Source organism: Paramisgurnus dabryanus, chromosome 2 (genome assembly GCF_030506205.2).
Source record: "Paramisgurnus dabryanus chromosome 2, PD_genome_1.1, whole genome shotgun sequence".
NCBI lineage: Eukaryota > Metazoa > Chordata > Actinopteri > Cypriniformes > Cobitidae > Paramisgurnus > Paramisgurnus dabryanus.
This window is the reverse complement of record NC_133338.1, coordinates 52,958,296-52,976,928: the sequence shown is the minus strand read 5'-3', so window position 1 is coordinate 52,976,928 and position 18,633 is coordinate 52,958,296. Positions and strand designations below refer to the sequence as shown.

The 18,633-nt window shown below is 36.5% G+C and overlaps 1 protein-coding gene across 1 annotated transcript; it reads left to right on the top strand.

The window, feature by feature from the left end:
• Nucleotides 1-4,645: 4,645 nt before the first annotated feature.
• On the top strand, nucleotides 4,646-17,982 carry slc22a31 (solute carrier family 22 member 31). The gene is made up of 9 exons (XM_065261708.2): nucleotides 4,646-5,142; nucleotides 7,326-7,429; nucleotides 7,569-7,723; nucleotides 11,004-11,172; nucleotides 12,450-12,595; nucleotides 14,190-14,298; nucleotides 14,970-15,184; nucleotides 16,715-16,826; nucleotides 16,901-17,982. Exons 1-9 carry the CDS (start codon nucleotides 4,753-4,755, stop codon nucleotides 17,331-17,333), a joined length of 1,833 nt encoding a protein of 610 aa, XP_065117780.1. The 5' UTR covers nucleotides 4,646-4,752; the 3' UTR covers nucleotides 17,334-17,982.
• The last annotated feature ends 651 nt before the right edge of the window (nucleotides 17,983-18,633 follow it).

Genomic DNA, 18,633 nt, shown 5'->3' with positions numbered 1-18,633 from the left:
CTTGCTTTGTGATTTCTTTTGTGTGATTGAACAAACGATTCATGAACAAAGAGTTATAAGACAGACACGTTCAGTTTAGACCTGATTTGTATTACTAATGTACTGAATGTTAGTGATGTTAAAACAGCTTTGAGAAGTTTGACAACTCCCATTTCATCAGCTCATTTGCATTTTAAAGGACACACTCAAAAAAGCAGCACATTTTGTGGTGCAATTTTAACATTCTATGGTAATGGTTTTTGTGGTATTCTGAGCTAAAATGTCACATATGCACCCTGGGGACACCAAACACTTATTTTACATCTTAAGAAAATTTTTATAATATGACCCCTTTAAGATATATGATGTTTAGAGACCAACTCTTTATGCAAGGGGCAAGTTGTCACTCTTACTTTGTGACTATTTTTTAGAATAAGACAACAACAAATGCAGTTCATTTAACATGAAGTTACACTTTATGGGGCATATTGTCACAATCACAACCTTTTATAAAAATGGCTACAAGTTGCTATATGTTTGGTATCTCTTATTATGTAACTCAATTACACAACAGGAAAATTTAAGAAAATTAATAAACTTCATAAATGTAAAAAAATTAAAATATAGAATTGAGCAATTTCATGCAAATGCAAACCTTACCATGAAATAAAAGTTTTTTTCAAACGTACTGATATCTCAGATGTTAAAGGGATAGTTAAAAATTAAAAAATTTACTCACCCTCATGTTGTTACAAACCTGTATAATTTTCTTTGAGGGTGTGCATCCTAAAAAGTGAAGCTGCTGGCTCTTTGATCACCCCCTGGTGGCTGGATGCAGTACAAGTCATAAACCCCGCCCTCTCCATGCAATCAAATGGGACTCAGGTCAAAATGAAAAAAATAATTTACACTTCCAATAAAGTTTTCCGAAGGTTTTGGTCCTTTAAAGATCACCAATGGTCTGATTCACGTTTTTACATTTCCTTTGGTGTGTAAGTGTGTATTAGTTCATGTTAACGATATGCAAAAGGTACAAAGCCCAAAGTTGAAGATGACGCGAGTTATTCTCTCCAACGTAAACAAACACACGGATTGTAGGCAACAGTTTTACTTCCTGGGATTGGTGATGTAGTAAAGACCGACATTATCATAATTCCGACCTCTTGCACTCAGCCTGTAAGTTAACTCCTGTTAGCATTGCATTGTGAACGAATCTTTCAAACATGGTAAGGAGCGTCACATTTCCGGCTGATTTCAAATGTATTCAAGCCAATCACAATGTACAGATTAGCTGGCCAATCAGGGACACAGAGCTTTTCAAATCCATGTGTTTCAGGAAGAGAGTGAAATCTGGAGCTAAATGTACAAAAATTTATGGTATGTGAAAAATTATGTGTTTTAACCATAAACCATGCAAACACATTTTGTTATACAAAAAATACACAAAATAATGTTTTTAGCAATGAAACGGGTGCTCTTTAAGGTAGTTGTTATCATTTAAGCTTGTAATTTGATGCTATATAAACAGGGTGTGTCGTTATGATTGACATTTGTGATTGACAGCATCTCTGAGCAGATTGTCAGAACTTCGATTGAAGATATAACTATAATTTTTTTACAATTTTTTTTCACAAATGAGTTGTATTTACCTTACCTTAATAGCAAGCCAGTCTAATGAGACGTTCAAGGGGCGAGTTTGAATTGGGTTTGCAAGCATTTGGGTGGAAGTTTGATACCACTGCTGCGCCCCTTGGGCTCCACTGAAGATTCCCACTGCGCATGCCCAGGCTCCAAACTGACGTTTTGCGTAACATGTCAGCGCCCATCATCGTACATTTTATGTTCAGTTCATTGCAATGGAATGAAGCGGCATCACATCGTCCTTTTTTTACAGTCTATGTGATGAACACGAGAAGATACACTGTAAAAAATAAAAAGTTGACTTAACTTAAATTTTCAAGGCAACTTGCTGCACATCTTTTTTTGAGTTTACTCAACTCTTGGATGATGTAGTTCACCTAACTCAATTTACTGAGTAATTTCAACTTAAACCAACAAGTTGAACCAACTGATTAGGTAAGAAGCAAATTTCTATGTTTACTCTAATACTAATAAATCTAATAAATCTAAATACAACATATAACTAACATTAAAGCAACACTATGTAGTTTTTTACCTTTAAATAATGTCTCTAAAATTATTTCAATGATAGAACAACTTTTAACTGGACAAATTTTACTGCTGCTGCAACCTGAGCAGCCTCCTAGCTGCTACAAGCACACTCTGAAAGTCGACGTGGAGGGTAGGAAACACAGCCCCTGCCTGCAGAAGAGTGTCTGATACCAGGCACTGTTGCACTTTTCAACCACATGGGGGAGCCGTAAGTCAATTTTACATGGAAACTACATTGTGTTGCTTTAACAACATAACTTTAAAAATAAATCCAGCAAACATTAAAACAGTCATCTTTTTTAGTAAATATTAACCAAAGAAGTGAACATGTCGCAATGCATGCTGGGAACCATTCAGACCATTGTTTTTTTTTTAATTGCTTGTTCAGATTACTCAGTTTGGCAAGTTGGGTGAACGAATTGGACAAAAACTTATATATCTAAGTCCAGTCAACAAAATAATATTTGTTAGCTGAATGATTATGCTTTTTTCATTCAGTGAACACAAAATAATCAATTGACGCCCTTCAACAAAGAAATCAAGTTACTTAATTTTCTTTGTTGAATGAACATTTAAAGTTGCAATTTTTACAGTGTATTTTAAAGAATGTTTGTAACCAAAGTGATCATGAGCCCCATTCACTTCCATAGTAGATAAAAGAATACTATGTTAAGTGAATGGGGCTCATGATCAGTTTGGTTACAAACATTTCTTATATCTTTTCTTATGTTCATCAGAATAAAGAAATTATACAGGTGATAAGAGAAGTTTTATTCTTTGGTGAACTATACCTTTAATATTTGGTTGCTGAAATACCAGTGCAAGGTCTCTGTTAAATTTTTCAAGCATTTTTTCCAATTTTTTCCATGTGTAGGTGCAGCTTTTCACATTCATAACATTGTTTCTTCCTCATAAATACACATACAAAATTAAAAAATATATATTATGTTCTTTAAAGAACCGTCACTTCTACATTTGTTGAGTATCATTGCTTCTGGTTTGTGCATTCAGAGAATTCCAATGTTGTTTCCCCAAAACTTATTTTGTCACATCCATATTGCATGAACTCTATATTTCCCTTATCTAATTTACAAAACATGCGTATGGACTGATATTTGGATCTGATGTCTGGACTGTAGCCTATCATCAGGGGTTTAGGAAAATATAAAAAATTCTAATATATTAAATTTCTGGAAAAAAAGTTACATTTTGTCTGAGAATGTAGATTTAAAATGTGTATTATTTACTGGCAACAGTTTGTTCAAAGTTAAATTAACATTAAACATTAACAAGTCTTTGTCTTTACAGAATAAAACTATAAATAAACAGCCTCATGCAAAGCATTCTGGGAAGCATAAATCCTCATCGACCTATTTCTGTTTTTTTTCTTTCAGATTTTGGTTCCCAGAATGCTTTGCATGAGGCTGTTATTTTATAGTTTTATTCTGTAAAGAGACAAAGACTTGTTAATGTTTAGTGTTCATTTAACTTTAAACAAACTTAAATGAAAACAAACTTAAACTGTTAAACAAACATTTAAATATACAGTAAGTTACTGGGAAACAGCTGCCAGTAATACAATCATTTCTACAGACATTTTACTGTGTTGTTTTGATCTAATAAAACTAAAAATGTGACAGATAAAATGTGTGGGAGTGTGAGAACTTGCCCCTAAAATTATATGAAATTTTTTGCTTCAATGGTTTGCTATTACACAAAATATTAGAATTCTTAGGTTTGAAGAAGAAATTTGACAGTAACTGTTTTGAAGTCAGTCTGTGAAAATCAACCAGTTTAACCAGAGAAAAACATAAATGCCTTTCTGACCCAAAATCTTAAAGCAGCCATCGTTCTCCTAAATACAGTGTCTTACAATAAACGGGACAACTAGTTATGAGCAACCGGTTCAAAATAGCTCCCACCTAATTAGCTCCCTTAGTTTACTGGAACTGTATTATTGGAAGTTACCGACTGAATCTTCTTTGAACACAAGGTGACTCCCTGTTATTGGATAGTGTGTTACGTCAACTTGTAAACTGGGGGAAGAATCTGTTGCGTATGAAAGGACTTTAGGATCCGGAGGTCCGATTCCCGCAATACGATTCTTTTGAAGCGGTCCGAATCGCGGAGAAGAATCGCTTCAAAAGAAAAGCGTTTGTAAATTATCCTGATTATAGGGGATGACATTTACGTAAAATGTTAAATTAAAAGTGTAATAATCTTACCAGTTGTGTTTTAATGACTTTTTAAAATGTTTCTTTAAAATGTTCAGCTGTTGAAAATGTTAAGTTGTTCAATAATTTAAAAAAATCCACATAATCTAACGTGACGATAAATTGTACTTTTAATACGGAAAAAATAAAGCAAATTCTGCGTATGGATTTCTGGGAGCGATGACTCAAAAGAATCGAATGATGACGTTGAACCATACAGGCAGGTCGAATCATCCGAATGAACTCGCTCATATAAATCTAATTTGCCAGTGCAGTGCTACTTCAGCCCATCTCTCTGCACGGACAGCGCTACCTCAGTTCATTCCTCCGCATTTCCCTGTGAAATGTCTTTGGAAAACAGCTGTTTCTATCGATAAGTTCCCAAATTATGGAGTTTGAAACGAAAATCTACCCCAAGATCGGTGGATACGGGCGATATAACCGAATCGTAACTCTCTTTAGCTGGTTCCCAAACTTTGCGGTGTCGTTAAATCTTTTCAGCGATGTTTTCTTTACGCTCGTTCCCGAGTCTTACCACTGCAAACCGGATCTAGCATTACTACCGCCGTCAGATTTCATCGGTAATCTCTCCAAACAAGCGTACCTGAATCTAACCGTCCCGTGGCGGAAGGGATCCGGGTACAGCCGGTGCGAGCTCTACAAGTACCCGGTGAATCTAAGCGATCTGGCGGCTAACCTGACGAGAGAAGTCGTGCAGTGTACTGGAGGATATGAATTCAGCAAACCTGCAGGACTACAACACAATTTAGTCACTGAGGTATGGTTAAACTTTTGATTAATGTCATTACACTTATATACTCATGCATCATCTTACAACATTACCGTTATAAGCCAACATGGGTTGTCAACACCAACATAACATTGTGGTTATACCACATTACAGTTATTTTTGCTTAATATTATCACAGAAATCTTATAAGATTTAATGGCTTTAATGAGAATTGGCAAATTGAAAATGATAATTATTCAAGCTAAAATGACCAGTAATAGTTCTTTACAGGTTTTGTGTTATTTTCTGTTACATTAAATGGTTATAATGGGATGGGAATTGTACTGGTTTTAATGAAAACAATGAAGGTCTCTGTGGTTCTCTGCTGGTAATTTGTTGGAATTAAATGGTTATAATGGGAATTTTTGTTGGTTTTAATCAATGGAAACTACTTGTGCAGTTAAAATAAATGGTTATAATTGGAGTCATACTGGTTTTAATGGAAATTGTTATGGTTCCCTACTGTTAATATTCCTTATGAAAATTGATAATTGTTTTACTACAGTTAAACCATGCTCACTATAGTTCAACCATATTTATCACAAAATAACCATGATTTTCTTACCAAAACCAAGGTTAAACTGTGGTTACTGTAGTAAAGCCTTGGTTTTGCCAGTAGTGATCAATATTCCTGAAAACATGGTTACTACAGTTGAAGAAAAAAAATATATATATATATATACACATATACACATATACACATATACACATATATATATATATATATATATACATATACATATACATATACATATACATGCAAATAAATATACATATAAATATTTATACACTGTGCACAGACATATATAATGCAGACACAAACTTTTATTTTGTATGCGATTAATCGTGATTAATCATTTGACAGCCCTCATTAATACAAATTTCATATTGGTGTTAAAAATTTGATTAATAATCGATTTTTCGAATAATCGTTTTTTTTTTTTTTAACGTGGACAATTAAAAACGATTCTCAAAAGCCACAAATCGATTTTTTTTTAAATGAAATAATCTGATACTGTTTGATCAACGAATGCGACTGTTTTGACTCTTTTCAGCATAGATTTTTCATCTTGAGTTTGACATTGCATTTCTGCATTCAATTTGGAGTAGGCTTATATGGTGATTTATATTAACTAGTGATCGACCTATATATTGCAGAGGCCGATATATAAGCCGATATTTGACAGACAGTAAAATTACCAATCATTATTTACTTTTAAACAAGATGTTATGTTGTGTCACAAGCTACAACACACTAGTTCAACACACTTATTCAAACAGTACTGTGAGATGTCAGAGCCACATTAATTATGTCTGATTATGTAAATGATTTATTATGTAAATATGTTTTAAGGACTTTAAAACGGTATATTTATAAATGTTATGCGTGACAAATGTTTATTTAGTTTCACCAATTTTTGTTTGCCTTTAATTTACTGTAATTACATTTGTGTTTTATCAGCCCAACACCTGTCCTAATATCGGCATCGGCCATTAAAAAAAACCCATTTTGGTCGACCACTACTAATAAAATGATATGACCATACTGTATATGCTTGAAACGTCTCTACCTATTAGCTGTATTGCAATGCACCTGCAGTTTAAAAAATACATTTAAAACTACAATAATTCTTTGTATTTTTTTATGTAAAAATGTTTTAGGAATTTGTAATTATACAGTAAAGCTTGCAAATTACTGTGCAATATTAGTATAGCATGGCACTGCCTGACTTTTAATGTAAACGCCCAAAGTCAACATTATTGCGAATGTAAACACGGTGATGTTAAAAAGAAATATTTGAGCTCCTCAGGCTCCACCCCATCAATGAAGGCACTCCTGAGTGAACACTGGAAATTTCTTTCCACAGAAGGAAAAGAGTTTAAATTTCTTCCTCTGACCTTGAAAAGCAATATGTTTCCTTTTTCAGTATTTTTAAAGTCATGGAAGTTTTTAGTTTCGTCAGGAAGCATAACATGGAAAAGCAGTTCAAGACGGAGAAAGTAAAACTGGAATAGCATGGCTTCACATTAGCTGTAATATAATAACAGGATTTTGTTATGTAAGAAAGCAGCTGTTGTGCCGTCTTCACACTCTGCAGATGTCCAAGCATCATCTTTCCAAACTTAAACATTTGATTTAAAGTGTTGCTTCTCTCTCTTTATGTTCACAGTGGAATTTAGTATGTGCAGACTACTGGAAAATCCCACTGCATCACATTTGTTTCATGACAGGCTGGATTGTGGGATACATATTCTTCGGCACCATTTGTGACTGGTGAGTCTTTATGAGCCTGAATGTATTTATGGGCCTTCTGTTATTTACATGTTGAACTTGATATCGGGCTTTTAAAGGCGTTTAATATGAATTTTCTGTCACTCTTTGGTGTAGTTGAAGCTCTCGGTGTGTGTTTCAGGTTGGGTCGCCGTCTGTCTCTTCTGCTGTCAGTGGTTCTTTCTGGTGTACTGGGAGTAATGGTTTGTCTTTCAAACAGCCAGTCTGCTTTTCCACTTCTTCGCCTCTGTCAAGGCACAACCTTAGCTGGGGTGTTTTTGGCGTCTTATATTGCACGTAAGTACACATCATGTGACCTCTTTTTAGCTTGCGACGCAGACAAAACATTTAAGGCTATCTACAGTAAACAACATGTTTTGTAAGAGTGCTTGTTTTGATTTCACACTGGGATGCTGTTTGTCAATATTTGAAATAGATTTGACTTGCCACATTCTTCTAAAAAGTCTAGCTTTGAAAGTTTTCTGGATTCAAAACAAGATGATGTTGTTGATTTTCCAAGACGGGTGATTTCATCTCGTCAAAAAAAATGTGTGACGAGAGTTTTTTTTAAGTAAAAATATTTTGCACAATTGATATATTACTTATGAATATTTTAGGAAATTATTTTTGACACACGTAGGTTATTACGTGTATTTTGGATTTTAATTTCATTACTGTCTGTGCCTACCCATTTCCGTGGCCTCTTCCGAACGCACTTTCTCCGCCTTGTGTCTTTTGAAGACATGGGTACGCAGCACCATTACCCAGAAAAGACTCGCACATCTTTCGCTGATGCATGCCCACACAGAAATTTTGAACTCCCTGGACATTCGTCCCCTAGCTCATGAGAGACTGGGACTCTATTATACAACCGGCGCAATGCGCGAAGCGAGTGTCTTTTGCTAGAGTAAAAGAGCGCGTTGATATAATGCGAATCAGTAATTTCACTTTGATGGCAAAGAAAGGTTATTAGTCAGTCATTGAAATGCCTTATTTTTACAAATATCACTTTAGTCAATTCATTGGTATTTAACTAATTTGACAGTCTTTCGTTGCAAAACCCTCTAAGTGCATGCAAGCTTTTTTGACAAAAAACACTTCTAAAAAAATTCAAGACATAGTAAACCGTTGCAAAATCACTCAAGATGCAAATGATAAAAGTCAGAATTCAAAAGGTAAAAATGAAGAAACTGAAGCACACATTAGGGGGCGCTGTGATGCACGTGGCTGCCATGTCCGGGTTGTATTCAGCTCCAAGTGCTCACAAGGGACGCAAGTTTCAGTGTGATCCATGTTCGATTCACTTCCGTGCACTTTGAGGACTTTGCTGAAAAATCGACATGATGTTTAAAAGATTCTGCCAACAAAATGGTATTTCAAAAAAGCCTGAAGAAGGAATTAAGCGTATTTGAAGCGAATGTATTTGATGAACGTATAATACGTGCCGAGATTATTCGGTTAATATCATCTGATTTTTGACTGAGATGGCGTCAACCCGAAAGATTAAAATGTATTCAGAAAACAATGTATATTATCATTTTATTTACACGTTATTTATTAATGTGAAGGTTTTAAGTATTATTTGCCTTTGTACACACAAGACAGTACAAGCAAATAGGATTTTTTAAGCAAAGCTCTTAGTTCCAGCAGGTAAAAGACAAAGAAAACAAAATTAGTAAAGATGATGATGATAATAAAGAGAATGGTCAGGGCTTAATGCTCGGGTTATAGTTTTTTTTTGCATACTCGAGCATACACGCACAGTCGAACACACAACCTTGCAAAGCTTAGTTCATGTGACTCGTACGCATGGCATACGCGTACAATGTTTCAAAAATTGCATCACGTGCACTGTACCTTTGCGTACACACAAAATTGAACTATACTTCTGTCTTTACACACAATAAATACTCAATTTAAGACATTAGTTGGGTTTGTATCCTCCTGATTTTATGCACATTTTGAAGTAGCACATAAGAAACGAATGATGCAAACACCAAATTTTGAATAAAAATCCTTTAAATGCAAAAACGTTTTTACGTTCGCTTGAGGTGGTTTTTAACTGCCGAGATAAAGAGTAAATGTAAAAAATTGTAGATGGAAACTCATTTGCCGAATAAATTCTGACGAAGCGAATGTTAAACCCACGGACTGACCGTCTAGCGGTTTCTGCGCCGTTGTCTTTACCATATGGTGCTTAAACTTGTTGTAATGCCCTTGCTGCTAGTGCCTGCATCAAAAAAGTGTGCATTTCTTCTTCTGTGCACAACAGTCAGTTTGGCAATAACAAACTGCACTGTTAGTATATTTTATAACTTGCCCAATCGTAACTAGAAGCATGCTTTGTTTCATTTACTGTTGGTTACTAGGTCACCAAATACCATCGTCATTCGCTCGAACAACTTGATGGAAATGCACAGAATTCGCATTTCTTTGTTTTTCTTTTTTTTGCCAATTTTGAAAAGATTCGCTTCACGTTTGGATGGAAACCCCACTATTATTGCTTAGAGCTGTAACATTGTTAAAATTGAATGACGATGCAAAGCATGTTAATCGTCGTGTGTGTGTAATAGCTTTTTTGTTATTTTTATTTTGAATGTTTCTTGACCTCAAGGACCGTATTGGGAGTTGATTTGAACTGAAAGAAGGACAATTGTAAAGAATGACTCATTGCTTGGTTAAAAAAGCAACTGGTGGGTTTCTGGAATGTTCTCTATATGTAGAGGAGGGGTTAAACTGATGGACGGTGATCAGCTGGGGTTCACATTCCAGTTATATCTCAACATGTTGAAAAACAAACAAACTGTCCACAACCTTAAAACTGTCTGTTAAATACTAGTGCACTGAATGAAGCTTTCACAGGGCATTGTGACCGCTGTCCTGATAGCATGTTTTTTCCATTGTGGAGCGCTCTGTGTTCGTGTCCTGGACTTCCTGTGATTGTTTAGTAGGGGTGTATGTGCGTGATGACGCTCAGTTAGTGATCTCTCTATAGGGTACTACACGTAAGCCCGTTCTGGGTTTTCTCTGAAGCGTGGGAGCCGGTGGTACGGCACAAAAACCGAATGTGATAAGCACGTCTATAAATCATGTGGTAATTAAATCCAAATGGCGCAGTTTTACAAATCAAAGCATGATGGTCGTTTCAAAACTTTCAGAGTTGTTTATGTTGCAGATGTGGAATTTCAAAACAATAATAGCAAACGGTTTCCTGCTCTCTGTTTAGGATTGTAGGAAGAGATTGACTTGTTTCCTAGAGTTAACCCATTAAATCCCACAGTTTTCTCTGCTGCATTTATGTGACACATGTTTCTACATAAAATCATCCTGGATAATGTAGTGAACATACTGTAAAAATATAACCTTGATATCTTTAATGCTTTTGAGATTTAAATGATTGAATGAAATCACACTCTTATCTGGATTAGTCACATTTCATTCTTCTTTGAAATGAATGCCCTTCACTTTTATTTAAAGATACAATTTTGTGTGTATGGTACCTAAAAATGTTTATTAGATCGTTCAAATTCAACATTGTGGGATTACACTTAAATTATTTAGTCTCTCTTTATTCCAGGTCTGGAGTGGTGTGACCCATCTCACAGACTGATGGTTTCCATGGTCAGTGGTTTCTTTGCTGTGTTTGCCGAGCTTCTGTTGCCAGGGCTGGCTGTGCTGTGCCGTGATTGGCCGGTGCTTCAAGCTGTCACCACGCTGCCCCTGTTGCTGCTGTTTTCCTATTGGTGGTGAGTCAGGCATATAAATGTGCCTTCAAAGGTTGTCTGTGTGCATGTGTCTATGCGTTATATGTGAGGTTTATGATCATATGTTTAACTCTTTCTTCTCCAGCATTTAAAAAAAAAGTTGCCAGCCAGCATCAGCATTTTTAATGATTTTCACAAACGTCTTGAATCAATTTATAGTAGGGATGCACCGATAGGATTTTTTTGGGCCGATACCGATTTAAACAGACAACTTCTGGCCGATACCGATGCCTGTACCGATATTAAACATTTGTATACAATACTATACAGTTGGTTTATTAGCTAGTTATTTCTGCATCAAATTATTTTTACTGAACATGGATTGGATCTAATTAACATTCAACTGACCAACATAATAATAAGAGAGGCACAAATTAAGCTAAAACAAATATAAAAAGACAGCATGACAACCTTCAAAGGTGGTTTTTGCTATTCAGCATTTATTTTATTAACAACATTAACTCATTTTTTACATATAATGGATTTCTTTATGCAGTTTATTAATAAACAATCGGTATCGGCCTTTCTCGTGCTATTGCCGATATGCCGATGGTTTCAAATTCATCAAAAATCGGCCGATAAATATCGGCGGCCGATACAACGGTGCATCACTAATATATAGTATATTAAATGTAAGAAAATACCCTTATCATCTTTCAAATATGGGTAGGTTTCTTCAAAAATACAAAATTTTGAGCAAAAAGCTGAAATAATTGCATTTTTGTAAAGGACTTTAGTTAGATATCAGATTTAGAGCAATAATCAAAACATACACAGAGTTTGAACTTTTTTTAAAATCGTAGATGGTTCAGTGTTTTATGAGTTGTGTAAGAGAGCCACCTAGTGGATAATAGCGGAAATATGGATTGCCGTAGAAATGCATCATTAGCTACGTTTCCATTACCCTTCAAATTGTGCAAATTGACTTAGTGAATTGAAAAGTGTTTTCATTGGCTGTATTTTTTATTCGCAATGTCAATTTGCGCAATTTAAAGGGTAATGGAAATGCAGCTATTGGGAGGGAAGCTTTTCTCTTAATTGATGAGATAACTCGTTAATGGCGGGGAAAGGGTTAATTTATGTATATTTGCACATTTTGCCTTATTTTCTGTCTGTAAAATAATACTTTTGGATGAAAAGTAATTGAGTTGTTTTTTAACATTTGTCTATTCTTGTGTTATCTTTAATTTTTAGATCACTCTTCTCTTAAATGCATTTATGATTTGATTGAGCTATTTTGTGTGTCTGTGTGTCAACAGTTGTGCTTCAGTATTCCCAGAATCCCCTCGTTGGCTTTTGGCCACATCTCAGATCCCTCAGGCAAAAAAGTGTCTTCAGTCTTTCTCCACACGAAATGGTGTGTTTGTAAGAGATGAACTGTTCCCTGCTGAAACACTGCTGGCAGGTAAGACTCAGGTGGACCAAAACCCAAACACATGAAAACTGAGTCCTTCAGTATTCAGTACTGTTCAGTAAAAACTCTTAGGCTATGTTTACAAGACAACGATGCAATGAAAACTGAAACGTTTTCTTTTGCAATTATATGAAAATTTCTTTCTTCCACATTTACACGGGGCAATGGTACATTCACACGGGGTGAAAGCGTTAACGCTTGACGGAAGCCTTGTCTGAAGCGTGGCCAATGGCCACTCACAGTGGCCGCAACACATGCTCCGGTCTTTCATAAACGTAATTGGCTGTCTCTGCCTAGGTTATTTGCATAAGGCTGACGTACGCGTTGCAGCTTTTTTCAACTTCTGCCGAGAGCAACGGCACTGACGCGGCGCCGACAGATCCACAATTCAGTTCGGAAACGCATGACATCACCCATTAAAATTGAATGGGAAGTGTTAACGCTTACGCCCCGTGTGAATGTACCGTAATCTGTGATGTCAACTAAATGTTTTACATATGCCCGGCCAATAGATGGCGATGTTACCTTGAAAAGTAGCACTACAAGCTTGCGCAAATGCACATTCTTCTACAGTGCGCTAAATATAAATACAAGATGGCAAAAGCTTCGAGCAGTTTGTTTAGATAAGCAATGAGGTAGATTTATTACTACATTAATGCTAAAATGCCAAATTTTGTTGACTTTTTTTGGGAGAAGTGTTAATAAACTCAATTGCGCGTTTTTGTAAGCAAACACGGACGTTGGCGGTTCCCTCGCCAAGAAGCCGAGTTAAGATTTAAACACTTACGATTCCCAAAGTCCCTTTTTTATGGGATTTTGGCCAAAAATAAATAAGGTATTATTACATTTATTTACGACATAAAACACACCACTCTCACTAAGTGTCATAAACTTTTGTTAAACACAGAGCTTATTTTTTGCGATAATCTAAAAGTCTATGGGAAAAATGAATGGGCTTCTTGGCGAGGGAACCAGTGTCCTGCCAACTTCTCTATTGGCCTCCAAAAATACATCATCCCTGGGGCACTCTATTAACACCTGCGCATGACACCACCATTATCAAAGATTCACATTTAAGTAGTTTACACAAAGATGACAAGGCAGCGTTATAAAAAACTTGCACTTTAAAATCTATCTTCAAAAGTTGTAGTGTAAACAAACACCCAAACCTCATAAAAACATTCCTGTTTACGGTCGAAACCATTGTCCTGTAAACCGACCTTAAGTCTTATGCTGTGGGTTTTAATGGTTTCTTTTTTCTTCACTTTTTATTTTTTTTTACCTTCAAGTTTTAACTTTAAATACTCTGCTTTGATCATACAACTTTAAAAAAAAATTGTATCATATGTCACAAAACTTGATGTGCTAAGACGGCTCTTGCTTTCACGTGTAGTTAAGTCACCACAGCTCATGTGCTGAATTACATTGCTGCAAAACAGTGTCCTACACTGAAAGGACTCATTTATGGTGGTTAAGTTAAAGAAGCTGACCCCGTCCACGTCTTATTATATTCAGAATGTGCTGGTCAGATGTTCCACCTACTTACTTATGTCATGAACACTTTGTCTGTTTTTTATCTCTGTAGAGGTAGAGGAGATGTTCGGTGAAGATGTTCAGCCAAAGTTTCACAATGTTTTGGAGATGCGTCACACCAGGGTCATGTGGAGGAACTGCCTCATCTTGGGCTTCACTCTGTAAGTTACATCAGAAACATTCACAACATACTAAAAATCAGCTGCTTTCAGGACTGCATTCATACCTTCATCTGTAAGAGTTTAAAAGGTACCCTGATTATGAAGATTTGTATGCTTTAATACTTTATATTTGCCTTCAACTACTAAAATTCAATTATAGAAACATTAAATATTTTAATTACTTCAAAAAACCCAACATGTAATACTCATTTTAACCTGTGGAGGCCGCCATTGTTCATGTTCTGAAATTGATGACGTGTAATAGATCTTGTAAAATTACTACAGTTTACTATAGTAAATACTATGGTATCTTCTAAATCTTCCCACTCACGGCAATTACAATTTTTTTTTCATTTGTACTCTTTTTATTTTCATATTCATATTGCCAGTCCCACTGTTAATCTATTAAACCACACATGTGTTTATGACTGGGGTACCTTTTGAGAAATGCCACATAAATACAATATGAATTGGGATACATTGATTTCAACGTTATATATTATGAGAAAAACTTGTGAATGAATTCAACAAGTGTGACACGTGGTACATTGTTATAAAGAATTTTAATAATTGAAACCGCATGCATCTGTTCAGCTTAAATCTGACCAATACAGAATAGTGTTTCATTGTGATTCAAATAAAAATCTTCACCCTCCTGTGTTCATTCTTAGCTTTATTGGCACAGGAATCCAGTACTGTTTCACGCGTAACCTGCACATCTACTCGCCACACTTCTACTTCAGTTATTTTTTGCGTGTGTTGACCGGAGCGTTGGCCTGCATCTTCCTATGTTTCACTGTGGATCGCTTCGGTCGCAGGGGAATCCTGCTGCTGGCCGCCATTCTCACCGGCCTGTCTTCACTCCTGCTATTGGCTCTTACACAATGTGAGTTTCTCTGACGGCATCCCACAATGACCAAAGTGGAGCCAAAGTGTGTCTTGTACAAAACCAGTCATAAGTAGCATGGGTAATTTTGTCGCAATAGCCAACAATACATTGTTTAGATCAAAATTATGGTTTGTACTATGCCAAAAAAATCATATTAGGATATAATTAACTTGTTATGTAAGGAATACCATTTCCGGGTCAAAGCATTTGCTGATTGTAATTAAAACAGCTTTTTATTGGCACTGTTTATTCATTTCACGCATTTAAGATACATTTTTATAAATTTACAAGTGCACTACATTATCCAGGATCATGCCATTTAAAAAAATGCAGCTTTTTAGTCAACGAAAGTCATGGACTTTGACATTTGACTTAAAGGAAAACACCACCATTTTTCAGCATTTTACTATGTTCTTACCTCAGCTTAGATTAATTAATACATACCTTTCTTTTTTCAATGCGTGCACTTAATCTTTGTACAGCGCATTGTGAATGTGTTAGCATTTAGCCTAGCCCCATTCATTCCTTAGGATCCAAACAGGGATGAATTTAGAAGACACCAAACACTTCTGTGTTTTCCCTATTTAAAGACTGTTACATGAGTAGTTACACGAGTAAGTATGGTGGCACAAAGTAAAACTAAAATTATAACTATATTGTATGGCGGAAGAGCACTTAGTTTGCAGCACTTCGACCTCAGCGCGCAGTAACATCATCACTCCTAACTACTTCTCCTCTCGCTCAAACTTATGTCGATATTACTGCGCTATAAAAAAACTACTCATGTAGGAGTCTTTAAATTAAGGAAGACATGGAAGTGTTTGGTGGCTTCTAAATTCATCCCTGTTTGGATCCTTATGTTGCGTTTACACCAGCCGCGGTATGGGTGGCAAAAATGCGCTATTTGTGCGTAGTTGGATGCATTTGAGTTCACTCCCTTAATTCTTGCGTGAAAGCCGCACGTGAAATTATAGTCATTCGAGAAATTCACGCAGAAATTCGCGTCATGGGAGGGGCTTCTGAGACTCCGCCATTCCGCTCGCTTCCTGTAATCACATCACTACTACAGCAAGGTCCTGATTGGTTAATGCGGCGCGAAAATCCGCCGAAATACAGATTTTTTAACTTGCGCGTTTCCCGCGGCAACGCTGAATTTGCGTGGAACGCTCCGCAGGATAATAATCCGTGTGTAATCGCGTTTTTGCATTGACTTAACATGTAAATCACCCCCGCTTGCCGCCTCTACCGCGGCTGGTGTAAACGCAGCATAAGGAATAAATGGGGCTAGGCTAAATGCTAACACATTCACAACGAGCTGTACAAAGATTTATTGCACGCATTGAAAAATATAGGTATGTATTAATGCGTCTAAGTTGAGGTAAGAACATAGTAAAATATTGAAAAACGGTGGTGTTTTCCTTTAAGAGTGGAAACCCTGTATTTAGCATCTACTGTATAGTCAAATAAAAATTGTATCAGCAGTTCTTGTTGGATTGTTAAATGATAGCCCATCCCTTCTTCTTTCAGATCTGCGTGGAATTCTGGTTCTGGTTCTGTCTGTAATTGGTCTTCTCTCATCTCAAGCTTTGGCCATGCTCAGTGTATTTTTTGGCAGTGAAGTCATGCCCACTGTTGTTCGGTAAGCACCTACCATTTCATTTTCCTACCACCACACATAACATTTTGAGTATTATAAGTTTTTGTCTTCCTCAGTGGTGGTTCATTGGGTCTCATCATGGCCGCAGGCTGCGTCGGGATGGCCGCGTCCTCTCTAATGGAGCTGCAGAATAATGGCGGGTATTTCCTTCACCACGTCGTCTTCGCCTCCTTCGCCGTCCTGTCCGTCCTCTGCATCATGCTGCTCCCCGAGAGCAAAAACAAACCCTTGCCGGACTCCCTCAAAGATGGAGATCGCCAACGCCGTCCTGCCCTATTCCTCTCACGCATTAACAGGGACAACCCGCCCCTGCTGTGCACGCATCCGCAAACTTCCGAATACAATCGGGAGAGCTACTCCCGTCTGGTCAGCGCCACCAGAAAGATGCTCGCGAAAGATACGCTTCCGTACAAGATCTCCATCTCGTCGCAATCTCCTCTTTTGCCCGGCAATATAACCTCTCAAGCAACCCATGAAGATGACTCCTAGCATTTCATCTTTGAAAATGTGAAAGAAATGCACCTGTGTGACACTTCATCTCTTAAAGAAGAGGTCTCTTCTTTTGGATAACCAATGTTCTCAACATGATCATGTGTTCGATTTATATGTTAATTTTGTACTTTATTCCTAAATTGAGGGATGGACTTAAAATGAAACTTTTCATAGTCTCTCATTCTTTATGTCGTTGATATCTTATTGAATGCTCATTTGAATGAAGTTTAAGCATGACTGCAGATCTCATGCCTCTCATTAATGTCTTGTGACTTTAGCAGAGGTAACCAATTTCTGCATAAAATCTTCACTCGCTAGTGACTGACTGAAGAGTGCTCGAACATGCACACTACATGAGTTCACACTTGATGACGTCAGAGTCACTAGTGAAATGTTTACTGTGATTTGTCTTTTTTATTTGTTGTCATCCGTAATGATTTTATAAGATGCAGCATCATCATCTCATTCGCTCCATATTTTTGGATTTGATTCAGATCTCATTCCTGTTTCTCTGTCATGTCAGTTGAATGTAAAGTTTGTCAAGTGCCTAACAAAACTGCACAAGAGCCAAATCTGCCAATTTAAGGGAAATGTCATTTTTTTTCTATACATTTTTAATTTTGAAATAAACCATACATTGTGCCAAGCTTTAGGAAATCGTCTTTTTCTGTTTGACCATGGAAAATTAAAGTTAATAAGAGTTTATAAATGTTTTTGTTTACAATTCATGAATCATTTTTATTAAAGATCCAGGTGAACCTATTCAACAAGCCTTTGTAGTAAGTAGAATACTTGGTCGTTCCTTAATCGGAAGGCTGCAGCCTCCAGAGGTCACATATGCAGGGTGCTTACGTCATCAAGACTGTCTTATTTCAGAATATTAACAATTATAAGATGACTATTATTGTTAGTTAATCATAAATTGTTGTAATATGCTTATGACGTGCGAAATTAATGCTCATTTAACCAGGTTTGATGACGTATGCTGCCTGCATATGCGACCTTCGGAGGCTGCATCTTTCCGATCTGAGTGATGTTTATTGAAACGAACCGTTCAAAGGAACCGATTCTCTACAATGAATCAAACCTCTTCAGCGTTTGTTTTTAACCAGGTGCCGTTTCAAAAAAGGAATCATTCGTTTAATGTTTTTTCATGCTTTATACGTTTGTTTACTGTATATTATACAATTATATAAATCAAACGAATTCACACACACGAAAATACACAGCAGTGTCTGTATCACGTGATCACAGGCAGCTGGGATTGGTTCAATCTTACCAGCGCTGAGAAAAGAAC

Bases quoted from the DNA above. Each gene is read 5' to 3' on its own strand.
- slc22a31 (XM_065261708.2), top strand. From the start codon at position 4,753: ATGGAGTTTGAAACGAAAATCTACCCCAAGATCGGTGGATACGGGCGA. The intron at 5,143-7,325 runs GTATGGTTAAAC...TTATGTTCACAG, and splicing joins AACACAATTTAGTCACTGAG to TGGAATTTAGTATGTGCAGA. The intron at 7,724-11,003 runs GTAAGTACACAT...TCTTTATTCCAG, and splicing joins TTTGGCGTCTTATATTGCAC to GTCTGGAGTGGTGTGACCCA.